This window comes from Drosophila serrata, unplaced genomic scaffold, assembly GCF_035046125.1.
Source record: "Drosophila serrata isolate PLE 108 unplaced genomic scaffold, ASM3504612v1 contig_154, whole genome shotgun sequence".
In the NCBI taxonomy this organism is placed as follows: Eukaryota; Metazoa; Arthropoda; class Insecta; order Diptera; family Drosophilidae; genus Drosophila; species Drosophila serrata.
The window spans coordinates 70,652-98,247 of NW_028257052.1; the positions used below are offsets into that span (position 1 = coordinate 70,652).

Genomic DNA, 27,596 nt, shown 5'->3' on the forward strand with positions numbered 1-27,596 from the left:
GCACTCAATATTATTTCGAAAATAAATTAAACTTTGATATATCAAAATTGGAGATATTCAACAATTTCGTATTTAACTTTAAGAATATCAAAATTTTTTTAAAAATATCATAAAATTGTTTTGTAATCTATTTAACTGATTTTATGATATAAAAACAAGAAAGGAAACTAATTTCAGGAAGGCGAATTAGTTTGCAATTGAATTATTGGATTAATTATGAAATCCCTAAATTTATAATATTCGCAATCTATAATATAATATTTGCAAGATTCTTTAAATTGAAATTACTTGAATTAAAATTAAAAATGAAATAACTTTGTCATAAATGCATTAATTTCGATTCAGAAATCGTTCGTGAGTTAGTTGTTCGGCGCTTAACAATTCTGCATACATAATTTGATATATTAAAAAATCTGAATTTTTTTCGATTTTTGAAAATTTTCACGATGTAACCCCTTATAATATATTGAAAAAAATTATGAAAAAAATTATTTCATTAAAACATTGCTAGATCGACTCGGCTGTTGATGCTGATCAAGAATATACACGATTTATAGGGTCGGAAATGACTCCTTCACTTTGTTTTAAGCTTGTTACTAAAATTATAATACCCTGCAGAGGTTAAAATATTACTATTTTTTAGATATACAATTTTTAATTATTATATTTCCCTTGAAGCACTATCATATTTAAAATTTCTCTCTGTGGAACTGCTTTTGTTGTTCTGTCAACACAGAGAAGTCGTACAAGGACTCCTCGGTTCAGTTCAACCCCCGAACGAGATCCCAAAACGGAAAAGTACAGGAAAATCCCAGTCATCCCAGGCAAAAGTGACGAGCCTTGGTTTTGGCTCAAGGAATCTCTCCTGTTTGCTGGGACCCAGGAATGTAATGAACCACAAAAAAGGGGAAATTCATCAGAACTTAATATGCCCCACGAAAATGCACAAAATAAACAACAAACAATTTAAATTAAAGCCAAAAAAAAGAACAAAACGCATGAATTTATTTCGAATTTGTTATTTTTGGTTGAGGTGGAAGGACTTCTGTGACATCCTTCACTCATCCCCCTCATCAACTACTCCTGCTCCTGCGACATCATAAAGTTCCAGGGGATGCAGACAATGCCATCTGTGGGCACTGACCAATAATTGGTGATGTGAAGACTTAGACCGCGACAGGATTTAACGCCACTTTTGAGCAAATGCTCCAGGGCCTTAACCATCTTGTCCGGTGTCACCGAATCGTCCTTGCTGAGTCGCTGCAAACCGAGCTCATCCTGACACTGACGCCACAATTTACGCTCCACCTCCATGTCCTGGCGATAGCGACTCACCCGAACACTGGCCACGTCCAGATTGCGGCAAATGAAAGCCACCAGATCGGGACCCGGACAGGAGGCAGGTGCCAAAAACAGACCCGTCTGGCTAACCTTCGGCGTATCACTGTCATCGGGCATGACCACCAATTGATGATCCTGCAGAGTGGCCGGCAACTGACGGACACTCTCCTCCAGCTTCAGGTGCTCACTAACCGCACGGATCACACGTCTCAGACTATCGGCATAGGCACGGGCCTCACATCCCGGCACCGGAGCACGACGTCGTTGTATTTTAATGCCCAAAAGGACGGCGGACAGGGCCTTCTCGTAGAGCGGCACCAGACGCAGTTGCTCCTCATGCAGCCGCATCTGCTTCGAGAGGAACGCCAACCAACTGGCAGGGGCATCGCCCGAAAAGAGCATCACATCACCCTCCAGACTGATGCCCGTGTAGGGGGCAAAGACCACAAACCGATTGGCCAGGACACGTAATTGTGATGCCACTTCGGGATCCTGTAGCACCAGATCCTTGAGACTCTGGAGACAATCATGATACCGCTCCATATTCCAACCGCAGTCATAACGTGTCCCACGAATCCCAAGACTTTCCACCAGCGAACGCTCTAGTTCATCGATCTTGGCCCGTAGAGCTGTGACCTCCTCGGCCTGTGCCCTGGCCAAAGCCTGACGCATCCAGGTGTCCAGTGAGTGATCCTCTTTCTTGGGTGGATCCCGCAGGAGCTCATTTAGGGTGCTACCCAAATCACTTGGTTTCTGAATTCCCTGCCTCTGGGGAGGTCTCACTCGTTCCCTTTCCGTCTTATGGAGCTCCTGACGTCGCAGTACCTTCTCCAGCTCATTCACAGCCTTTGTATCCTGCTTAAAGGGTTTCTTTTGCTGCAGCTCCTCCGCTTCATCCTCATCCTCCTCCTGGAGTTCCTGATTATCATCCAGATTCTGATCCTTGGGCAGCAACTTGCATGACCGCAGTATGTTCTTGATCACCGCTCTGGGATCCAAGAGACTTCGATCGACTTGAATTCGAACCAAACGACTTGCGATTTGATCACCTTGATCATCATCCATGGTTGACTCCCTCTCTGGCATGGAGTACATGTAAAATTTCAATTGGCCATCGGCGGGCAGGCAACTATCCTTGGACTGTCCACTCAAGGACTCCAAATGGGAGCTAAGCTGACGCAGCGATTTCTCATTGAGACTCTTCTCCTCCGCCGGCATTTGATCAGCCAGACGGGGACTTGGCTTAATGGCCAAATAAAAGGGACGAAGTGCGGCCATCAGATCATTGCTCAGCATACGGGCATAGCAGGTGGCCATAAGGTAGCGGCCAGGATGTCGCAGGAGAACGCTAAGAGAGGCCATCTTTAGCCTGCGTAGCCAGAAAAGGTTAATTTTGGAAATTTAAAAAAAACCGCTCGGTTAGCTCGTCTTATCAAGGAGCTAAAAAATTTTACAATGAGTTTGCTGAGGGAACCCTGAATATGACAGTTAAACGAACGAGTAAGCGATGAGAAAAACAACGAGTAACAAGCGAAGCAACGAGTAATAAAGCGAGTGAACCAGAGGAAAATATCAAGTAAAGACGACGAGAATAAAAGTGAGAGGAGTAATAACAACGATAATGATATTAAAAATAGTATAAGAATGTAAACTAAATGACTACGACGAGTACTTCAAGTACAAAATATTCTAAACAGATTATTAAAACGCCTTGAAAGCGAGTACACATTAGAGGACCCTTCAATTAGGGGTTAATTTGATTCTCCTTTTAATTATCGAGATCCATCAAGACCAATACATCTTATAATCTCATTATAGAGTTAAATTAAGCATGGGGGATATTCATCATATTATACAATACAGACAGTTTGAATTGAGTTTTTTTATACTAATAAAAATAGCAATCTTTGAAAATAGTTTTATTTGAAAACCCTTAAAATCTGAGAACTAAGCTGAGAAAAAAAGGGTAAACAGAAAGACGGGAAAGGCTAGATCTACTGGGCTGTTGATGTTTCTAATCAAGAATATTATAAAACCGTTTACAAGGTAATAATAGTAGTAAAGGTATATTATAAAACCCTCTTTAAGGTAAATAATAATAGTAAAATAGGTGCTATAGCAATGAATTCCAATAGTAATTAAGTTTTCCCCTAGTTTTTCCTGCTCCAACCAGGCATTTCCACAAATATATTTAATCCCTGAGATATCCAATGTCCATAAATTAGTTCACTTAAAAACCTTTCCTTGAAGTTCTTTGCCCTCCGACGAGGAGTTTGCTCTCAGAATCGAGATCGTTGCCCCCCTTTTTATTTATTTTTATGTATATTTTTTGTTTTGGGGACAAGCTAAGCAAGCGGGGTCAAGGCGAAGCGGGTTCAGTCTACAGGGTCAACGGGGTTATATGGAGACCAAGTCCTGAGGCCGCGGCTTTTCCGTTGATAAAAGAAAAGTGCGTGAGTTGGGCTTCTTATATTTGTTGTTACCGTTTTCCTTTCCTTTTTTTTTTTTTGTGGAAAGTTTTGGTATTTATTTTCCACCGAGCAGGAGCAGATGTTGCCGTTCGATGCTCTTTGTGTCAGCGGAAAGAGCAGCTCGAACTCTTCGGTGCTGCTTCGTGTATCTTTGTATCTTTGTATCTGTGTATCTCTTAGTGTGCCGGCTGACCGGCTTTTGTCGGTATGTATCTCGTCCTGCTCGGGAACCTGCCCCTTGACTGTCTGTCTGTGTCTATAGGGGCGTCCTGTGCACGAGAGCCATTCACCACAATCCCCGCATCCCTAAGCCTGCGTATCCGTATCTAAGTATCTGAGTATCTGCGTATCTGCGTATCTCTGTATCTGTATCTTTCCCCCCTTCCTATATGTATTGAATTTATAACAATTCGATTTATGTGTGGGTTATGCGTTCGGTGTCCTTTTAACATGTTATTAAAGGTCCTTGCGCAATTAAATGCCAAAGCTTGGTCAATCGTGTAATTTGAAGAGCAATCTGGAACAGTTTGTTTATTTTAATTTAAAGTTCAGAAAAATGCATAAATGTAACTCAATAAGCTTGACATCCATTCTGCATTTAAATACAAATATTTACAACACACCCTCTATTTGATTTACTAATTTATTTATTAAACCAAAGCTCCCGTCCAGTTCCAGTGCTCATAAAACAATTAATTTCTATTAAAAATTTACCTGGTGCCCCAAGGCAAATAAGTTTTCCTCCCCCTACCCCCCCAAAAAAAGGCACCAAAGTTATAAAGAAAATTCGAGTTCCAGGAAAGTTCAAAGTTCGCGTTATGGGGATAACATTTTGTGTGAAGTTTCTTTGGTCGCTAATGCCACTCAATTATGTTCAAGTTACTCAAAGATTTCAGTTTAGGGAAGTGCGAGTTTCAAAACTTCGACGGGGTAAATACGAAAATATAAAAAAATAATAGAAGAAAAAAGCAAAAGAGCCAAGTACAAGAAAACAAAATGAAAAGGTAGTAAAATCGAGAAGAAAATAGGGTACAGACGCACTGACGCACACCTGTCCTTTTTGTATATCTCTACTCTGATTCCCCTTACTTTTTCCCCTGTTTTTCTCAAACTCTTGGATAGAAAAGGATCTGGGAGAAATATATACAAAAATTGCACTAGCCATTATAGGAAAATTATTATATTTTAAGTTAAAACCTAGTGTTGAGTTGTTATTAAAGTGAATGAATCTGAAGAGTTGTTCACCAAACTCACCAAATGAACATGTTGCAAACAAGTTCACTTTATAGAAACAATGAAATGATGAACAAGTAAACATTTTTATCCCATTGAGCCGTATTTAAGTAACCCATTTTCCACTGCTCTTGGTTTATACCCTCTTTTTTACGATTTTTAACATTTAACTAGCAAAAATAATCAATTATCTGACCTGTACACAATGTGTGTCCTCCTTTCGAGTGGGTGTGCGTGCACACGCATGTCCTCTATGCTGTGTCCCTTGTCCTGGAGAGTGGGCGTGTCACTGATAAGACGCTCGCCCAGTTCCTTTAGCAGTCCCAGGGGAAAAGTTGAGGTTTCAAACGGATGAATGATGATGCCTGTATGACGATAAGAAACGCACAAGCAATCCGAGCCTGAAGGGACCAAAAAAAATACAAGAAAAATAAAAGAAAAACATTATGGTCAGCCATATGGTGAAAAGTGGGAAAGGAAAATGATGGGGAGCTTCGGTTTATCACAGTTTTTCACTTCCGGAAGTCTCGTTTTATTTACTTTCTAATACCAAGGCATTAGGAATGAATTCATGAACTGAAATAAACCAAATATGTTTGTATTTAATAAATTGTACAGTTTTATTTAGAACTTTGATAACTTTCTTCGATATCCTTTCGATAACAAATTCATTCATTTCGATTTCTATGAACTTTTCCAAGGATTTTCTTATGAGTTTCCACAAAAAACCCCATGGAGAGTAATACCTCCCCCCCCCTGGGGCAAAGGAAAATAATTAGAGGGGCTCTTGGCATTGTAACACCCCAACAACCCACCCCGCACCCCCCAAAAGAATTGTGTTTACACTTACCAAATACCAAATTCCGGCTCCAGCTCCACATGAACATCGCTCGGGATATGTTCCTCCGACCCGCCAGACGGATAAGTAAACAAATTCAGCTTTATCTTCAATAAGAACAAGGAACAACAGAGAGAGAGAGAGGGAGAGAGAGAGAGGGAGAGAGAGGGAGAGTTCCCCCGTTGAGATTCGCTTTGATATTTAACAATCTTTGAACAGCTGAAAGATGAGAACAAAAAAATAACACCAGCATCGCACAAACACAAACATACACACATACACTTACACTTACCTACTTCACCCATTCCACTTTTCTCCTTCCCCCCTTCTCCTCATTCGAATGTAATGTTTGCAGACAAAGGCCAACAAGTTGCCATGGGAGTTGCCACCAAAAAATCTTTCCTTCGCACTCACAACAACAACAGCAACAGCAACACAGACCTAGAGGAGAGAGAAAAAAATGAGAGCAACATGAAGAGAAGCGCAACAAGGAGCCAAAAGAAACGGTTATAAAAACAACAACAACAACAGTAACGGAGCACGGACACCAAGCGGCGGCACAAGAACTACAGTGGAGACTAAGGCCAGAAGAATGGGGTATATATTGGGGTTTTATTAAACTTTTAATAAATTATTAATAACCTCGCATCACAATTTTAAAACTCTACCAAGCTTGGGATATTTATTTCTATAAAATGCACTAAATAACACAAGCAACATACCCTTTAGGCTAGTCTTCACTGTATGCAGAAACACCAGACGAATGCGAAAAAGGAGCGCGAATAATACGGTAACTAGCAGCGCTCTCGCTTAAGTATACACACACACGCATCTAATAATCTTTTAGTTTTCACAACGATAAAGGCCCTTTAGGCTAGTCTTCACTGTATGCAGAAACACCAGAAGAACGCTAGAAGGAGCGCGGGGAACTGGACACCAAAAAAATTGACATGGCGACACGGCTAATCCTAATAATCTTTAAGTTTTCACAAAGACAAAAAAAAACAAAACTTACCCGCTCCACGTTCCGATGCTGATTGATTCCACGAATGTGAAAAATTGGTGGAGGTGGAGGTGGAGGTGACAGTGGTGGTGGTGAAGGTGGTGTTGGAGGTAGAGTTAGAGGTGGAGGTGGTGGTGTAGTTGGAGGTGGAATTGGAGGTGGAGGTGTAGTAATATGCAAACTGGGCACAAAACGAAATCGGGACTAAAAGGGATGCACACTCTCGCACGTACGCCACGCAAAGACAGACGACACAGTCCGCCATGACATCTTTACCGCTGATGGCTGCTGCTCTTCTTCTTCAGGTAATTCGCTTTACTTTCCTCCTTTTTTTTGGTTCTTTTCCTCCTCCTCCTAGTGCCTCGTTCTACTCCTTGTTGTATATAAAATAGATGAAAATCAATTTGACGTGTCTTGAATTCTGTTTTAGGTTTAAAGAACTCGTTTTACAAAAGATAAAAACGGCAAGCGGAGCAGCCAAAAAGGGAAGGAGGAAGAGGAGCACACAGGCGAAAACGTTTGGAAAGGAGGACGATCGGAGGAGGGTGGAGGTGGCACAGGAATGGAAATAAACTCGAATTGTGTACACGCAAGCTACAAAACGAAGTGTGTGTGGAGAGAGTGTGGAGAGAAAAACCTACATAATGCTGTAAAATTCTGTTAAACAAACACACACACACACACGCGCGCGTTAACGAGAGCCTGGAACTTATCGAATTTGTCGCTACCATCAGAGTTTAAGGGTGGCAATAATTACATCAATCTTTTTACCATTTCAATTTCAAAACAAATCGAGCCACTCGACCAGCAGCAACAACAACAACAGCCACAAGCAGAGTGTGGGGAGCGAGACAGAGAGAGGTGAAGAGAACACGACCCCCCAGGGCAACCAAAAAAAAAAAAGAAGAAGAAGAAGAAGAGAAGAAAAAAAGTACATGCAGCCACAAAAGGAGGCGACAGAGAGCGGTGGAAAGAGAGGGAGGGGAAGAGCATGAACCGCGTGAACGGAGCTAGGAGCAGGAGGGAAAAGCCAAACAACTGAAACTCGGAACGGAACGAGCAAAGAAATGGGGCGAGAGCCGAATGAATGGTAAAATGCAGGCAAGGAAGTAGAGGAAGAAGCAGAAGGGCCATGGAATAAATGTGTATTTAAAACGGATTTGTCGCCGGCTTCCCAAAAGCAGAAAAAAAAAACAATAACAATAACACATGCATCCCATAAATCGGAAATCAGGAATCTGAATTCTGGATCATTAAATCTGCATACGCTCATGACTAAATACAATTCCTGTACATTTGAAATGTCAACTAAATGCATATCTTAAATGGATTTAATTAATTTTCTGGAAACCTAAATAATCGGATAAAAAAACCTCAAATTGTTAAACGGAAAAGTGAAGTTTTGGAGTAAATTTATGCATGGATTTAAAACAAAAACAATCTCAAGACGTGGAATCCAGGAAATTTTGGGTGAGTACATTTTCTATACATTTTCCATATATTTTGAAGTTACACATTCTTTATATTATATATTTTATATATTATATATCTTGTATATTATATATTTCTTGATATATTTATATTTTTTGATGTATATTATAATTTTTCTATATGTTATTTTGTGAAAACAATTGCTATTAATTTAAATTGTTGCTTAAATTCTTATAAACCCATAATCTAAAGATCAATTTGTCCCATCTCGGGTTTTTTGAGAATTTCTCTGTCGTACTCTGCTCCTAAAAGCACTTTATAAAGTTTATACCCTATTATACAATGTTAAATATAATAATAAATCTGATAGAATTTTCCGTGGCTTAAAGATACAGATAAAATTTCCTGTTATTTAAAAAGTATCATTAATAACTCCTGACCATAATAATTTATTGGGATACCATTTTAGGGTATTAAAATTTTAGTCAGAAGCTTGTAAAATAGTGAAAAAGTCATTTCCGACCCTATATTTTATATATATTCTTGATCAGAATTAACAGGCGAATCTTTCTGGCCATCTCAGGAAAAACATAAATTTTTTCCAATTTTTTGAAATTTTTATAAGAGGTTACATCGTTAAAATTTTCCAAAAATTGAAAAAAATTTAATTTATTTTTAATTTTAAATGGAGTATGCAGATTTATTAATCTATTAAAAACAAGTATAGGACAGCTTTCCGAATTAAAATTAATGCTTTTTTGGCTATGTTATGAGTTTTTGAAATTTTGATTTATCGAAAAAAAAAACCATATAAGAATATTTGAACCTTAGTTATGATTAATTTCCGTTTCTATCCTAAAACTCAATTGCAATTGTTGGCTACCGGAAGTTACTTTCCTTTCTTGTCAAATTGTCTTTATAGGAAAGTGGCAAGTAGATCCTTTGTTTTAGTTAAAGAAAAATATACATCTTGATATAGGTACTTTGATAATGAGTAATATGATTGTAAATAAATGTTTCACAGTTCACTGAACGTAGTCCTTCACAGCCCCCATTGAGATATATAAGTTGAGAATATTAATATGTTACAAAGCCGAACAAGGAGTGTGAATAATGAAAAAATACAATAACAAAAAAACATCCCACAAAATAGCAACCACTGAACTGGTTTTACATTACAGCCCAGTCGAGTTCAGCCTCCTAGGAATACCTCTTCCCAGCATGTCAGGGATTTGTTTAAGGGCTCGAGGGTGTTCCCAAAAGCCTCTCTCTAGAGACACAAAAATATAAAAAAGCGGTCCAAAATTGGCATTCAAATTTCATATTTTAAAAGAGCTATGAACAAATTATGGTTCTTTGTGTTTTCTATTTAAAATGGTTTACAAATGTCTATAATAAGTATAGGATAAAATTATAATTATAGAGTTAAGGGAATTTAAGCACATCCTATGAAATTATTTGTATTTTTTATCCAAAAGGAAGTACTTATTTGATAAAGAAATAATCTAGATTTTGTATAACCCTAAACTAAATACTTTCCCTAATAGGGTTTAGAGCACTTAACCTAGTTTATCGATATCATGTAACTGGGTTAAAAAGTATCCTAAGCTCTCATCGATTAACCCTTCTCAACTGATTAATCATGGATCATTAAGCAATATAGATTCATTCATTCATTCATTTATAAGTACCAATGACTCATCGCAGTAATTAAACTGATTCCAGTCACACAAACTGCATTCATTTGGCATTCACTCTATTTGAAATCCAAGTGCTAATCGCATTTCCGGTATCGATTCAGAATCGTTTATCGATGACACAAATGACATCTAATCGAATCAATTTGCCACATAACCCAGATATTCCCGCAATGCCGTATTCCGACATAGCATCATCTCATCTCATCATCTCTCAAAAGGCACCTAGTCGAAAGGGAGTTTTCCTGTTTTTCCTCCACTTTTCCACTCACAAATACACACACAGAGGCAAACTCGTACTCGGTGCTGACGACAATGCCCCCGAAGGTAATGGTAATGGAAATGAAAGCGACGGGAGACGATGACGTCCACCGCCACCGCCTGTCAGTCAAATAGAAAAGAAAAAAAAATATAACAAGGAAAATAGAACCAGGGAAATCCAAAAATCCGGGGAAAAAGAGGGAGGTTTCCCTCTGTGTGTTCTCTCTGTTGCAGTCAAGGAACATCGTCAGCCACCAAGCAAAACCTCATCATAATCATCGTCATCACCCTGACAAAAACAAAAAAAAAAAAAACACAAAACACTTTGAAGAACTCTGGGAATACAACGTGTGTACATATATGATATACATATATGATATATATTGCGGAAAGAAGCTGTTCCGTGTCTCTATTTGAACACCTGGACCTCTAGAGATTACCAAATAAGACCTAAAGCAATCACAATCCAAACGGGTGACTTCTTGAGAATGGACACGTGTCTAAAGTTTACATTTGCCAAACCGATGTAAATTAATCAAGAAAAAGCCTTTCACATACATATATTCTTCGTTTTTAAAAACAAAAGATTTATATGTACGTATAAATATATTCCCCCCATTTAATATAATACATATATGCTATAGAACAATGCAATATAAAGTCATTGCTGTTGGCAAGTGAAATCTTGAATAATACAATTATTCAGGTTGACTTAATTATTCATTATTATTATTGTTTAACATATTTCAACCCCCGCCAAGTAATCCAACAAACAAGGCCATATCAGCGTAATGGTTAAAGCCCTTTTAACCGTAAAAATAATCTTTGAGAACGTTTGGGGTTGAAATTCATTAAGGCATAATCTTCTCACCTTGATTTCGACCACAGGAAATCAATTAAAATATGCAAAATATTATAATTTGTTAGTTGGAGAAGTTGATTTGCCTTAAATGGACTATAATTTACTATAATTCCCAAGGGGTTTTAGCAAAACCTGTGGAAACTAATGATTAAAGGTTGCCTATCTCAGTTAACCAGTTATTATCTTGATTTGTAATATTTTGAAGATTTGTTTTATTATTTTATATTCTTTTAAAGACCTCAAGATTAAGCTCATGATATTTATATACAAAATAACCCCTTCTGTACACAGAAAGCAACAGATATTAACCCCTTTGTTTGCTCTCAGGCCAACCCAAATTTAATTTTGCCTTAAAAAAGTGTCCGCAAACATATTGGTTACCACTTCTATTAGATCAATTAAAATGCTTTCAAACAATCGCCAGTGCCAGAGCCATAGTCCATGGATATATACATACAATATATATAAATATATATGTATATATGTAGAGTATGGAACCCGTACAACGGGACGCACTTAAACTAATTAAGCCCGTGATTGCCAGGCAACCAGAAAGCGAAAAAAAAGGAAAACGCGTGCTATGGAAAGCGAGTTCGAGGAGTACCAACAGGGAGTACCGTGTTTAAAGTACATCTAAAGGTACAGGGTGTAATGGTTGCGAAGGTGAGTTCGAGGAGTACCAACAGGGAGTACCGTGTTTAGAGGAACATCTAACTGCATAGTACAGGGTGTAATGGTGGTGAAGAATTCGAATGTAAACGATTTTGCGGCCTAAAGCATTAAAATCCATCAGTGGATGGAATATAGCAACAATTTTGGCTTTAGACGCTAAACTTTAAATACTCTTTTTTGAAAAAAACCTAAATATTCGGCTTAAACTATATATTCTTTCGATTCCGCTTCCAAAAATTAACTTTCTCTTGTAAAACGCCTTGAAAAGTCCTTGATCTCTGTAACTTAAGATTGTTGTTGTTGTTGCATTTCTTGTACATTGCAGGCAAAGCGGGAGAGAAAGAGAGCTGTATTTATATTTACAATTTAAAGTAAAGCTCATATGATCAGAATGTTAATTCCCTTTAATTAAACCTCTTTCCTTCATTTAAGGAAATGCACTTTCTTCCTATGGAAGAGTATCAAATTTTCGTACCTATGGATGATGGGAATTTCCCTGTGCGGTTTTCCTGCCCTGTCTTCCACTTCCACTGATTCTCCCCGTTATTCTCCTCTCGTTTCTCTCATGTTCTCACTCAGCGGGGGTCGCTTGCATTCGAATTGTCGAAAAAGAGACAGAGAGAGAGAGAGTGAGCGAGAGGGGTTTGTTTGCCGTCCAAGTGGATTTATGTCCATGCGGACTTTTCCCCCCTCAGTTTGCCCTTCTGAGTGTGTGTGTGTGCGTTTTTAAGGGGGCGAGTGGAGGGGATGGAGAGTGGGGAGAAATGCTCCAGTGGGTGGTGGTGGTGGCTTTGCTACGCCTCATTTTGGCCTGATGATGCGTTGGAGTGCGAAGAATCAACACATTCTCCGTTTGCGACGTAATTACTTCTCGGTCAAATATCCTTTTCCCCCTACCACCTCTCCCAAAAAAAGGAAATACGCAGTTTTCCTAAGATTTTAAGATTGCAAAATTGTTAATATTTTCCTAAACTATACAAATTATTCAACATTTACTAGTTTTTACACCTCTCTCTTAGGCAATTTATAAGTTATCCCTTGAGGAACTATGATTTTTTGGGTAAATTGCTTTCATTTTTCGTGGGAAAACTCTGAGCATTTAAAGTGTTTTTTGTGTGATTTTCAATTAACAAATCACACACAGAGAAAATGATTTCATCAAAAAAATAACAAGAAAAAAAGAAGGCGATAAGGCAAGCGTGGAATCAAAATGCGTTTTTCACTTTAATTGGTTTTCGAGGAGAGAGAGCGCAACGGGAGGGGAGGGCAAGCGAAGAGAGCAACCCCAATGACATTTTTTTTCTTGCTTTCGTTGTTTTCCTTTTAGTGGGAGAGAGAGGCTGCGGTAGCAGCTGTATGAATTTTTAACAGCTGATGTGATACCGAAATTTATGATGACGTCGAGCACAAACCAACTCACACTCACACACACAGAGTTCGTAAACAAACTCTTTGGTCCCGCTCTTTGGACTCTCTTAGCGCGCGCTCTCTTTGCTGCTCCCGCTCTTGCTCACGATCTGCCTGGCACTTCCGAGTGAGCGGGAGAGGGCGATAAATGGGGAGCCGATCGACAGACAAGTAACAGTTGTTCAGCCTCCTCCTTTCGTCGGCTGCTGTTGCTGTTGCCGCCCCCTCCCCCCCTGGGGCCTTATGGTTTTGTGTTTTTATGCCCCCCATCGCCCGCTTTGTCTTGTATTGATAACAGCTGACAAACGTGCGTGTGCGTGTGAGGCTGACTACCTGTGATTGTGATTGTGATTGTGATTGACTTGATGTGAGCGGAACAGCTGCACATGTAAGATGCAAGAAACAGAGCAAGGAGACTGAGCACAAAAGGATAAAGAAGGAGTGGGGGGAAGAACAGCAGGCAAACAAAGAGAAAGAGAGAGAGAGAGGGAGAGGGAGAGGTCAATGCCAGAAGATCCTTGTTTAGCGATCTTTAACCCTTAACACAATGCACAAATCTTAAAATAACTTTGGCATTAAGTAAATAATACTTGTAAACCGATTTATAGTTATTTATAATATTTATACGGATTATTACGTTGCTTAAATTAAAAAAAAAATAATAATAATTTAATAAACTATTAGGCAAAACGAACTTTTTTGAGTCAAGGATACAATTCTTTTATTTTAAAGTATTTTCCAAGACTTTTACATTACATATTCTGAAACTACCTCATTGAGTATCAAGAGTTTTGACCTAAACTTTATTTTAATTATATTAACCCTTAAGGTTTTAGTGGCTTAACTTTCAGATATGTATGAGTTTTTAATTTAATGTGTAATCATATAATTTTATTTAATGTCATTCGGATTATTTGCACTATTTAAAGATTAAAGTTATCTATGTATCTATCTATCTTCTTTTATTAGAACACATTTATTTTTACTGGATTCCCAGAACTAGAACCTTATGAAGATAAATAGAATGAATCTTCTATAAGATCATAGAACAAACCTGGTCTTAGCTAAGTTAAGGTATACATATTTTTATATATTCATACTTGAGATAGATAATAGCTTAAAGATGTTAATTTATTTTAGCTAAAAAAGTGGCTTTGAGATTCATAGACTTTAAAAATAAAAATATTCTTCAAAATATAGAATATTTACTTGCTACAATCTATAGTAACTCGAGTTTCACAAGTCCTACACCAGAACCTTTTGGTATAGCCAAAGATAATTTAATAAACAAGTTGTATACCAAAAATTACATTAATTCACTCACTAAAAATACTCAAACCTAATTAATTCGAGTTCATAAATTATAATAATCAGTATTGCCTCCCGGATAGTGTTTAAGGGATATTATAAAAATGAAAAGCAACGCTTTTCCTGTTGACTTACATACCCACAAAAAAAGATGCAAGCATATCGCTATTAAACGATTTTGCCACTTCCTTTTGCTGAAACAACCCCATATTTATTTAATTTTTTTCTCCACCTCCTTCCCAAAAGGAGGTGGGGGGTGGAAACCCTCTTCGGTGTATAATATAATCCCTGCTTAATTGCTGCCCGCTTTTGGGACATAACCAGTGACAACCCTGCCAAAAGCAACAACAACTAAGCCAAACACAGGAACGCATTCTCCAGCTAGTAGAAAAGGCCCCCCTCCACAATCCCCGCCCGTGAGCCTTTGGCCCTTTATTTTATTGCCTCTCGTCGTGGCTGCCAAACGGATACAGATACAGATACAGCTACGGCTACATGGACACAGATACAGATACAGATACAGATACACACAGGCCGAAACAGAGATGGAGACACCGAAAGATACGGGAACAGGGGCGAACGTGCGCGAAAGAGAGGCCAGGCAAAATAGTCTCGACCGAGAGATACAGAAAAAAGAAGAAAAAAAAACGTTGATTATTAATTATGAGACGCTAAGGCCCGATAACTGTGGGCTAGTTCACCATTTATCCATTCCATTCCCCCCCAAACCCACGGAAAATGGGGGGAGGAAGGAAGGGAGAAAGGAAGGAAGGAAGGAAGAGAGGGAAGGGAAAAGAGCATTCGCATAAAAGTAGTTCACCGTTTTGTATCTGTTCTTTTGGGGCTTGAATCTATCTCATGGATTTCAATTAGCCATTCAATAGTTTATAAGAGTCCATGCAACAATGTTTATTATCTATTTTCAGATCAGAAAAAGGAAAACTATAATGTATTCCTTTTAAATTCTTTGACATTTAAAAGGAAGATAGGAACAGCATATTATTGCATATATTATTGTTAATTATGTAAAACAATTATATAGATTTATCTTATTAAACAACAAAGAAGGAAAACTAACAACTAACTACGAAATAAGTTTGGAATTAAATCATATATTATATTATATTATATTATATTATATTATATTATATTATATTATATTATATTATATTACAATTATATAATCTATCATAACTAAGTTTAAAATATTCGCATTTTCTGAATAATAATATAATATAATAATTATATATATCGATATTTTTCTATGACCATTTTTTTTGGAAAATCAAAGTTTAAAAAACGCATAACTAAGCCAAAAATGCATTAATTTCAATTCGGAAAGCTGTTCTATGTTAGTTTTTATGAGGTTAATAAATCTGCATACTCAATTCAAAACTTTAAAAATTTTAAATTTTTTGTCAAAATTTTGGATAATTTTAACGATGTAACCCCTTGAAAAAATTGCAAAAAATTTATCAAAATTTTTTTCCCTAAAACATGGCTAGATCGATTGGGCTGATGATGCTGATCAAGAATATATATGATTTATAGGGTCGGAAATGATTCCTTCACATAATTTTAAGCTCCTGACTAATATTATAATACCCTGTAAAGGGTATTATTTACTACTAGGGCTACATAAACAGTTACAACAATAGTTTATTGCATTTATTTACTTTATGTAATATTAATTTATTAAAAATAAGTTTTACCTAAGACCAATATAACAACAACATCAATTATTTCACTATAAAATTATTAAAATACCTTCGGTTTACCAGAACTCATATAATTTTCCCCCATTTTTAGGTTATTTTTTATACCAAAATGAATTAATTAATTAATTTAGCTAAACCAGTTATAACATATTAAATATTTTCCTTTTTAAAATACTTGTATAAGAAAATCTTCATTGAAGCTAAAAAAAATGGAAGCCCTAGAAAGTTTTCTACATTTGATTTTTATTTTTATTTTTCTTTTTTTTATTTGGTCATTTCTTAGTCTGCTGGATTAGCAGTAGTAACCCAACACCAACAAAAAATTAAAATAAATACAAAAACACACACAAAGCCAAGAAACACACAGAAAAAAACGAAGAAATAAGCGTGCAAAATCCATTTAAGTTGTACAACTTAAGATTTTTTCTTTTTGTTTTTCATTTTCTTTGGGCGGCGGGCGCAAGGAAAGACGCCCAATGCACTTCTTCTCCTTCTGCTTCTTTTTCTTCCTATTTGGTAGCAAAACACACAAAACAAAAGCAAAGACAGTGCAAAGACAACAAACAAACGTAAAGGCAAAAGACAAAAGACAAAAGTCAGAGAAACGAAGCCGAGAGCTCAAGCAACATTTGATTGTCGGCCCCGTGCACACAGCAAACCAGTATAATTGCACACACACACAGAGAGAGGGAGAGAGAGAGGGAGACGGGCAGACAGACACAGTCACACGCCGGACAGAAGTCGGGCTCACACAGACACACACAATAGAGGTCGCAATTTTAGCTTAAATGCAATGCAAATTATTAAAAGATAAAGGGAATAACACCTTAAGAAATGATGAAATTGGGAAACACACAAAACTATGCTATAAAGTGGCGCTTTATTGAATTCTTCTTATTGATATTTCTATTATTATTATTATTATTATGACCGCAGGTGTTGCCAAGTTGAATACATTTCGAATCCGAGTGAAGGGCGCTGCGCTCTCTTTTTGTTTTTTTTATTTTTTTACTTATATTTTGTGCAGACCAGCAAAAATTAACAAACAAAAAAGTAATAATCAAATGGGAAGCTAAAAACTTACACACACACACTCACAAAAAATACATATGTTGTTCGCTCATTTGTTTTATTTTGCCTCTGTGTTTTTGACCTCGTCGTTGCGGCTCTCTTTATTTTATTTTATTTACTTTTTTTTTGGGGCGCGCGCTCTCTTTGGCGCTCTGGCTTCCGCCCCGTGCTCGTGCGTGCAAAGAGAGAGAGGGCAAAGGGGTATTTGACTTGTGGGACGCTGGCTGCGACGGCGGCAGCGGCGTCGTCATTGTTCCGCGGCCGTTTAACTTTGTGTGCCGGTGTATGTGTACCCGTATGTGTGAGTGTGTGTGTGCCATGGTCTCATTTCAAGATAATCGTCACACGAATGAGTTGCCCGCTCCTTCTCCGCCCCTTTTGCTACTTCTTCGGCTCTCGCCTCCTTTTCCACTTCCCCTGCTTCTGATGCTCCATGTTATTGTAATTTAGCGGTTTGCTTTGTTGTCATAGTTTTAATGCTTTTTTTCTGCCGCTTAATGTTATTAGTTTTGTTTTGTTTCGTTTCGTTTTTTCCCCCTCTCTCGTTGTTTGCTTTTATTGAAATTGTATTTAACCCATTTTAAAAGCGTGTGTGTCAACAGGTTTTGACCCAAATGCGAAAAAAAAATGATAAAGGTGCAAAGTGTGAAAGCATAAATAGGATATCAGGGAAATTCCAGTAAAATTGAAGAAATAAAGTCATGAAATTGGAATAAATACCAAGAACAAAAGAGAAAGAAGTGCTGAGCTTGACAATGAGATCCTTTAAGAGAGCAGAGGTTTACCGTAATTAGGCGCTCACAAGAGAGGCATAAAGCAAAAGAGGCAAAAAAAAAGAAACCCCCTGAAGAAAGCGAAAGAGCCGATAATACTTTCCCATAACGAAGATTTCGGTGAGATTGAGCATTATGCCATTTGTGTTTGCCTTTGGAATTATCAAGATATATATTTTTGTTCAGTTTCCCCGTTTTAATTTTTTGTTATTTACTCCTCAACCTCGAAAAACTTAACCAAGCTGATCTTGAGAAATCCCAGACGCAACAAAAAAAAAGAAAATCGAAAACAAAAACACTCGCTCAATGCGAGAAAAATTGAATTTGTTTATGTTTAAACGCAATTACACACACACACACATACAAACGGGACAAACAGTGGAATTTATTCCACAAATTTGTTGTTGTTTTTGTGTGCTTTTGCAATAACGAAATGGAAATCAAAATTGACAAAAGCAACAAAAAGGGGAAAAATAAAACAACTGTGCTCATCAGCGGCTCAGTGCTGTCAGCCAAGCGATTTACTAGCGAGCCTTGGCTAATTTAAGGCTAAAAGGAATATTAGATCATAAAAATATTTAAGTACAGCAAAACTAAAAATAATTATTATGGGTTGTAAAGAAAGGCACAATTTTAATATATTTTCTTTATTTATTTTTATTACTATATCTTTTATCTGTGCATTAAATTCATATTTTTTTTGTGGGGAGAATTGCCATCACTGCCCCTTCGGCGGCAGAGCAGCGGCAGCGCAGCGCCGTCGCTTTCGTTGTCTTCGCTGAACTTCCGGCATTTTCTTGCTCATCAGAAATTTGTTGTTACTTTTGCTGCTGGCTACATTTGTTGTTATTTTGTTATTGTTAACACGACACGTACTGCAACAAAGTTGGAAATGCGTTTTGCGCAAAAACCTGTTAGGAATTCGCCAAAGGCAAAGAGAGCTAGAGAGAGAGAGGGTGAGAGGGAGAGAGGCACAGCGGGAGAGGGAAGCAGTGGCAAATTAAGGAAAATGAGAAACATAATTAGAGGCAAATACTAATCATACAAGACTCATAGAGTTGCTCATACACACAGAGAAATGTGTAAACTAAGGCTTAAATTAATATTTATTTAAATAGTTTATATGCAAAACTCCAAAAACATAAATTATTATGCTTATTTAATATTTGTATGAGGAACTTTTCGAAACTACTTTTCGTCTCGCTGTGTAAATTGTTCATTATTATGAGACAGAGAGATATCATCAAACGAAAATATGCCAAGAATTTTCCTAATGGAGGAAGGAGTTAAAAAGGGAGAAGACAAAGACAAAAGGAGGAGGGGAGGTGGTGGAAACCAATAAAAATCAGTCGAATAACGCATTTAAAGACACTCAAAAAGCTGAAACAGAAGGCCATTAAATGTTTTCTTCACGGCACTAAAAACAGAGTCAGAGAGGAAGAGCGGGAGAGAGGGAGAGAGAGCGGGAGAGCGGGAGGCGGGGGGACACTGAGCATTTCGTGTTACAGTTTCAATTTAAAAGGAAAAACGTTTCCCACACACACACACACACAAGCACAAGTGCTCTCATCATCAATTTCTAAATGCAAAACCGCAATAAAAAAAAAAAGGAAGGAAAAAAACTATGAAAGAACATGAATGCTCTGCGGGTTTAAGTATTTAGCCAATTTTATTCAACAAACAACAATCTTAAAGTTAACCAATTATGCATTTTATTTAAATAGACAAAGGAGTAAACCTCAAAGTGAATGCTCTTACCAAATTTATACCGGATACAAATATATTTTATTAAATAATAATATAGAAAAATATCCTTGTTTTAAATTTAATTTAAATATATTTAAAATTATTCTCCTCCATTTTGTTATTATTTAAAATTTAACATCTGTTATCTTTCGTCACCTACCGAACGCTGTAAAGGGCATTCGTTACGCGAGTAACGCCGCCACCGAAGCCCAAAATCGAAGCCGACAAACTTGTGTCGCGTGCGCGGGAATGAGATAGCGCGAGCGAGGGCAGAAAGCCATCGTGGGGAGGTGGAGGAGGAGTGGGAGTGGGAGAGGGAGTGGGAGAGAGCGAGGCTCTCGCCATGCGGCCATGCGTCTGGTGGGAGCGCGACAGAGGCGAATGGCAAAAGCAACAAAGACAGCAGCAGCAGCAACAACAACGATGGCGCACGTGTAACCGTAAAAAGAGTGAAATAGTAAGGGGGCGGGGGTGAAGTGGCAGGCGGCTGAGTGAGTTATGCTGGTGTGAGAGTCGGCCTGCTGTATATCTGTGTGTGTGTGTCGAGTGCGTGCGTGTGTATTTACTTTGCAAAATAACCACCCAACTAAGATGGTTGACAAGATAATTGTTGCCCTCTGTCTGTCTCTCCCTCTCTATGTGTTTTTTTTCTCCCCCTTGCGCCTGGCTGGAAAATGTGAAAAGGCCCCAAATATTAGATTTCACTAAAAAAAAAACTGCAAGAGGAAGGCATTTCCAGTTCATTCTGGAGTTAAGCTTACTGGAAAGTGAGTGGGAACTTCCAATAGAACAGGAAATGAAGATTTAGGAAATCTCAGAAACCGTTAGAGCGTTCTTTAATATATAGTGTTGGTTAACGAGTGATCAAGCTCTTTTCGAACACTCTTTTGTTGCAGTTGCTTCCTTATTTAGTTGCTTAAATCAAATAAAAGTAGCATCATTGTCGCACCTGTGGGGATCCGTTCGAACTTGCTGTGAGTGTGAGTGTGAGTATGAGTACGAGTATGAGTATGAGTGTGAGTGTGAGTGGCCAGAGCGATTAACCGCCTGCAAAAATATTTTGACTCAGCACTTTAAACCCCCAATGTCAGAGATAGACAGCAACAACCGAAACCGAAACCGAAACACGAACTCGCACAAACATCGCGCAGTTCATTCGAACAATAAATATATATATACATATGTATATATATGTATATCTGTGGGGCATTAGCCTCTAGATATTTGTTTGATATGCGCTTTAAAGGTTGGCATTATTCAAGGTTGTGTTTATTTCGGCCGCAAATTATTTGGGGCATTGTCCGCTAGCGACCATGGATGATGGGTTAATTCCCCCCTTAACCCTTGTAGACCAGCAGCAACCACCTTCTCCTTATCTTTCTAGAGATAATTTCGCCACGCTTTAAGCCCAAAAAAATAAAATGGTGAGAAATAAAATGTAGACAAGCTTGTCAACTACTTTTGCTGGAGACACTCGTGTACTAATGGATTTTTCCAAAACTTTTTCAACGCTTTCTCTAGCCGGACACTTTCTTTCGATGTATCTTAACATTATGGTTATTCACATCTTAAAGCTAGCAGAAAAATTGGTATTATTTTACTTTATATATTGGGAAAAGTTACTCTGGAAGAAGTTCAAGTAAAGTCTGGAAGATTTCGGTAGAATTCCCAAGAAAAACAAAAGGAAAAGAAGAACGATATATGGTGACGTGACCATCAATCAATTTGTATTTCGGATCGTACCAAAAGAAACAATGGGAAAACACTCAGTTTGAGTTTCAATTTCAGTTTTTGATATTGGGTCTCTTTTTTTTGTGTGTTTCTTTCCCCCATCAAGACCGGACAATTTCATCAATGTCTTTGCCGCCACTGTAAATGCCTGAGATACAGATACATTTGGGCTATGTATCTGTATCTGTGTATCTTTAGCGGCGGTCAAGGCAATAGAAGTTGGACAAATGGTCGTCAATCATTTCGATGGTATTTGTAGGTATACTAAAAGACTTAAACCTCGATTAATATCACACAATTTGTGTCAAATTAGAAAAATGTTTAAATTAAAATTAAATAAGGTACAAGGAAGTGTTATTAATGAGTTAACACAGAGTAATAGAGTATCCATTGAACAATTTTCATTTCCGTTGCAAAACACACATGCGATTTGTTGTTGCCAACTCAAGATTGTGTTTCTCTGACGTCAAATTTCTGTAGAAAAGATTGATAACGCCACCTAATTGTTTAATACAATTTTTCATCAGTTTTAAAGCGTTTTTTACATAGATTTCTATGGGAAAATGGCTAATTAGTAAAGAAAATATACAATTTTGATCAAATTAATATTTAAATCTCCTCTTTTAACTAGAAAAGTGTGCAAATTTTGAAACTTTCTTAGGTTTCTTGTACATTTGATAGGTTCTTCTTGCTTTATGCTCGATTTCCTCCTTATTTTCTTACTAAAACATACCCTGAAATAAAAAAAAATGAAATGAAAAGTGCACAAAGAAATTGACAAACATATTTGGTAATGCATCTACATACATACATACATACATACATACGGTATGTATGTTTTTGTGTACATATCAGTTTTGTGCGGCATAGCATACATTTTCAATGTCACGTATTGCCGTTCAATTTTCTGTTGTCAGCTCTGTAAGAAAACACTCACACACACACACACACGCGAGCGCCAGACAAAAGAGAGCGCGCCTCGCGTCGTCTTCATCAGCAACTTAATTATTAAATTAAATGCGCTAAATGGCAGCACACGCAAGTGCCAATAAAACAAAATACGAAAAAATTGAGAGTGACGGCGGGGAAGCGGGGAAGAGTGAGAGAAGTGGGTGGGGGGGCGAGGGTGGGTGGTGTGGAGTGGAGTTAGCGGGCGCCACACATGCCGCTTACAACCTTGTCCGTTAAGAGGCCGCGCGGTCAGCGTCGCTGCCGGCGTCGCTCGAACTTCAACACTTTACTCGAAAATCCACTCCCACATGCCCCCCACCCCTAGCCCCGGCTCTCTTCCAACCGACCGCCTCTCCTCTCTCTTCATCGGTGCTTCCATTGAATTTCGAATATTGTATGAGCGCCGTTAGGTGGGGGGTAATTTTTAGTACAAGCAACTTCTTTAGTTACTCTTGCACCTAGAAAACTTTTAATTCATGATTATTGTGAATGGAAAAGGGTAAATTGATTTTGCTGACCTGCGTTTTCTGTGTCATTTTAGCACACACACGGGAATCCCCTCGTTACGCCCATGAACACAAGCAGAACCCTTCGGAAATTGACACGCTCTCTCAGGGGCTCTCTTTTACTTCTGTCTGCTGTTACTCTCTTCAGCGGCCGCTGGTTTCTCTTTGGCTGATTATGCGCCGTTCCCCCCCCGGTCTCTCTTTTCGCGGCGGCTCTCGTGGCCGTTTAATTTTCTTGGCTTGGCTTGGCTTTGAGTGACTGACTTCTTGGCATCTTCAACGCTTTTTTATGGCTTTTATGGCCATAAAGCCGCTTTGGCCGCCAGCTGTTGTTGGCCAAAAGCAGCAGCAGTAGTGGCAACATATGCACAGAGACTTACACACTTACAAGACGCTTGAAATGCAAGCCTATAATCGCACACATATGCAGCAGCAGCGCAGGTATGCACACACACGCACACACACACACGCACGCGGGCACATGTAAGCAAAGCGGAGGGCGCAAAGGTAACGAAGGAGAAAAAAAAAAACCAAACGTAAAAAGCGCGCGCGAATACAGGTCGACGCTCGTTTGCTCCGGACAGCGTGGCAGCGCTGCCGGCGTCGGCGTAAGCGTCCATTGCTTATGATTTTCGGAAATTCCATTTCTGTCGGCAATTAAGCGAACCGAGAGAGGGAGAGGGAGCGTGAGTGGAGGGGGGAAAATATGCTTGAGGAAAATGGAAAATGCTAAAGATAAGCCGTGGCCATCGGTCAGCGCTTTAAGGGGCGCCGTTCCATTACGTAAAACACAGACATAAATATATTACTGCATACAATGTATTTCTTATTTTCCTATTTTCCTGTTTACAAATTGTAATTGCTAAAACAAAGACTAAGTAACTCATTATAAGAGATACTAAGAAAACTTTGCTTAGGGGTTAAAGTTTAAACCTTTAAAATTTCAGTGTTGTTTTCGGTTGCTTCCTTTCTTGTTTTTTTTTCTTTGATTTTCTAAGTACGTCACCTGCTGTGACGTCACAAGTGGCTTATCAATTTGACGGTTCTTGTTTTTGCTTCGATTTGCTATTTGGTTATAAAAATCGAATAATAGAAAAATCAAAGCAGATGTCGCCTTTATTTTGATGATTTTTTATGCTTCTTGCTTTTTGCTTTTGTTCTTGTTGTTGTTGCTGTTGGCGTTTCAAAGTCAAATAAATGTAAGAGAGATGGGTAAGAGAGGGGGCGAGAGAGAGAGAGAGGCGAGCGAACAACAGGTTTAAACTACGCAAGCCAAGCATATAAAAAAAAATAAAATAAAACTACAAATAACAGAAGCGTCGCGAAAAAAATGGAAATCTCTGCGGAGTATCTCCCGCTCTCTCTCTCTCTCTCTTAAAGATTTCGATTCCGATTCCATACACACACATGCATACATTGCCAAACGTAAACAAACTTGACACTCAAGTGGAGCATTCCGAAAAGCAACAAAAACAACAACGAAGCTAGGGCCCATAAAGAAATCAGGAAGAGCTAGAAAAAAATTAAAAAGAAAACCAGCAGAAAACTGCTAATACATTATGTACACCCTTAAATCTATAATTAGCCAACAACGTACCACAATCAGTGCGAAAACAAAGTCCACGCGCTTCTAAAAAAGAAATATGGCAAAGAAAAGAAAATGAAACCTTGAACCATATTTGGTTTGCAAACAATAAAGGCAGCAAAGAAAAAAAAAATAGAGACACAAATATTTGGCCTTGTTTGTAAATTAGTTGTTTTTTCTTGATAATTGAAAGATCTAAAAACTCTTAACTCTCTTAGGGGAAATCTCTTTAAGTAGAACTTTTCTATTAAATTGTATTTTTCCCTTACACTCCTTTTAAATAAAATACAAATAAATTATAATTAAATAATATTCCCGCATGGCCTAACGTTATGTTGCCTTACGTTATATACTCGAAATCAAAATCAAACTCAAATCGTGCCAAAAACAATAACAAAGAAAACTGCACTAACTGAACACGACCAAAACAAAAAGGAAAACAACAAAAATTACATGCATACGTAAATGCGGGCCAACACACACACACACACACACACGTTGACAATACGTCGTCGTCGTCGTTCGATGATTATGCGATAAGTTAAGTTGTGCGAGCGAGAGGGGGCGACAGATGCAGCAAGCAAAAAAAATAAACAGGGGGAGAGCGCACGAAACTTCGAGTTCGACTTCGACTCTTTTGGTTCGACTTCGAGTGATTGTAGTTTTGTTGTTGTTGTTGTTGTATTTGGTATTTCTCGATCACAGGCCACAAAAAAACAACAACTAAAAGCGATGACGAACGAGCAGCAACAGCAGAAGAAGAAGAAGACGATGCCATAGAAGAAACAGAAGAATGCCCTTGGGGCAGCAGTTGTTGCTGCTTTTATTTTATTTATGTTTTTTTTTTTTTGGTAGCTAAATATTTGAAGGCTTTTTGAGGTTAAATAATGCTGCAATGCATTCATTGTTCAGATACACGATACAGCTAAGTATTGTATATGTATATTTATATTTCTACTAGAAAATGTTAAGCAAAGTAGATACATTAATATTTACATATACCCGATGATTCAAGTTAAAGGTTCCCCGATAAGGGTTAAATATCCAACTGAATTCAAATTCCCTTCTTTTTTTAGCCAAATTGAAAGGAAACCGTTTGGTTGATTGGTTACTGCAAGTGGTATCGGAATTAGCCATACGCTTTGAATGCGGCTCATCCCACTCAATTAGGCTCTCCCCCACCCCCCCACGCCCGCGCCAGTGCCATGCTCAGTGTAATTACCGTTAACCGAACTTAGCATTGTCTTTGGCCGGCCCTCTGTAACGTAACTGTAACTGTAACTAGCGCGCTTTCTCCGCTCTGCTCTGCTCAGCTCAGCTCAGCTCGTTCACTGTCCGTTTTCGGGCGAGTTACTTACTACTGGTACAGTACAGTGAACACTCGAAGGAATGGCAATATAAGAGTTACTTAATTAAACACCAGATTAAAGTTAAACAGGGAACTAATAGATAATATACTAAATAATACAAGTATGGACTGTACTTACATACATTTTTTAACATTCCTTGCTTTAATATCTTCCTCTGTATCGAGTTAGTACTGTACAGTGAACGGTGAACCCTGCATGAGTATGGGTGAGAGTGAGTCGGAGGCATGAATGGAGTACGAGAAAAGAAGAGGCATTGGACGAACATTGCTTTGGGTTGGCGACTCGACTAAGACTAGGCCGATGGCCCAGCAATGTTATGCTCCCCCCCCACCTCCTCCTCCAACGCAAACCACATCTTTTCACCATTGCACCAGCACCCCACCACGATGAGACGGAAATCCCGACGAAGACACGGATAGGGGGCGGACGGGGATGGGGGGGGACAAAGAAAAAGAAAACAAACTGTTAGCGGCTGTAGCTCAGTAGCGAGTTGTGTGAGCAAGAGCGAGAGAGAGAGGTAACGGAGCGAAGCGAAACGAAGAGGGGGAGGCAAGGCCGCAATTAATTACAAACTTACCCAGCTGTCCCCACACATTGCCCCCCCTCCCGACAAAGCCCGACATCAGCAGCAGCAGCACTCGGCGTGCGCCTCTGCCTCTTCCCGTCTCCTTTGCATTAGTGTGTGTGTATGCGAAAAGTGGCACGTATCAATGTTGAAAGCATAAAAACACAAAGAGACCCCAAAAGAGTCGAGTCGCTGTCGCTGTCGCTGTCGCTGTCACTGTTGCTGCTGCTGCTGCTGCTGCTGCTGCTGCTGTTGTTGGTGTTGCTGTCTCGCGAGAGAGAGAAATGCAAATGCCTACCGTTACGTTAGTTGGGCCTTACGTTAATGCCTCACGTTACCCTTCTTTTTTCATTTTGGTTTGACCAACACCAAACATGTGTCATAATGTAAGAGCAACAGCAACAACAACAACCACCTAAAATGGCAATCGTTTGCATGTCTATGCATGTAGGGATGTATGTGTTGATAAAAACTTGCGTTTTTTTCTTCTGTCCCAGAGTCCAAAAAGGAAGCAACAACAAGAAATCTAACAATGCTTCCAAACACAAAAGTCATTTCTTAAATGCAGCCAAATCAACACATGCTTACTTACATACCTACATACATACGTACTTATTTATGAAGGGTATGTATGTATGTTTGTGAGTACATTCAAACATACCGACAAACATGCGCAGGCAGAGTCTGCTGACGACGCTAAGGCGGCATTTATCGCTCCAAAAAAGCAGGGGAGTGTGCGAGTGTACAAGGGGGGGAAGCCCACAGGGGGCAACAGCACAGGGAGCAGCGCGAGGGGGGGTGGTGGTGTATTGGGAGTCATTGATTTTCGTTTATGAGCTGAAGCCCGCAGAGCAGGCGACGCTCTCACTTTTTATACGTTCATTCACACGCGGCACAGTGGGTCCAAGTGAGAAGAGTTTGGTTTAAATAAAATTATTAAAGATAAATTTATTTATAAAAATATTATGTAGAGTGAACTTTTATTTTAAATAATAATAAAATTTAAAATTTCGTTACCCCAGTTTATGGTATATAAAATGTCTTTGATGTAAACCT

At 38.6% G+C, this 27,596-nt stretch overlaps 3 protein-coding genes and 1 long non-coding RNA gene across 5 annotated transcripts in view; 2 read left to right on the plus strand and 2 right to left on the minus strand.

The window, feature by feature from the left end:
* The window catches only part of fzr (fizzy and cell division cycle 20 related), a 43,945-nt gene extending 37,620 nt beyond the window's left edge, over positions 1–6,325 (minus strand). Inside the window, exons 1-3 of one of the 2 annotated variants that reach the window (XM_086826144.1) lie at positions 6,176–6,325; positions 5,896–6,102; positions 5,242–5,446 (exon numbers count right to left, since the gene is read on the minus strand). The gene's annotated coding sequence lies outside the window, so the exon portion shown is untranslated. The remainder of the gene's footprint in view (positions 1–5,241; positions 5,447–5,895; positions 6,103–6,175) is intronic. The other variant, XM_020951491.2, reaches the window with a different exon arrangement.
* Positions 966–2,840, minus strand: LOC110183263 (T-cell activation inhibitor, mitochondrial). Its single transcript, XM_020951488.2, has one exon. The coding sequence runs from the start codon at positions 2,701–2,703 to the stop codon at positions 1,078–1,080; it is 1,626 nt and encodes a 541-aa protein (XP_020807147.2). The 5' UTR covers positions 2,704–2,840; the 3' UTR covers positions 966–1,077.
* A 391-nt stretch (positions 6,326–6,716) lies between the features above and the next one.
* LOC147644576 (uncharacterized) lies at positions 6,717–7,754 on the plus strand. The gene is made up of 2 exons (XR_015270229.1): positions 6,717–7,191; positions 7,317–7,754. It is a non-coding gene; the product is annotated as an uncharacterized LOC147644576 (long non-coding RNA).
* Positions 7,755–8,236: 482 nt separating this feature from the next.
* The window catches only part of LOC110183265 (uncharacterized), a 41,500-nt gene continuing 22,140 nt past the window's right edge, over positions 8,237–27,596 (plus strand). The window contains exon 1 of the mRNA XM_086826145.1: positions 8,237–8,356. The gene's annotated coding sequence lies outside the window, so the exon portion shown is untranslated. The remainder of the gene's footprint in view (positions 8,357–27,596) is intronic.

What these genes read in the sequence shown, in the direction of transcription:
- LOC110183263 (XM_020951488.2), bottom strand. Translation starts at nt 2,703, where the DNA reads ATGGCCTCTCTTAGCGTTCTCCTGCGACATCCTGGCCGCTACCTTATG.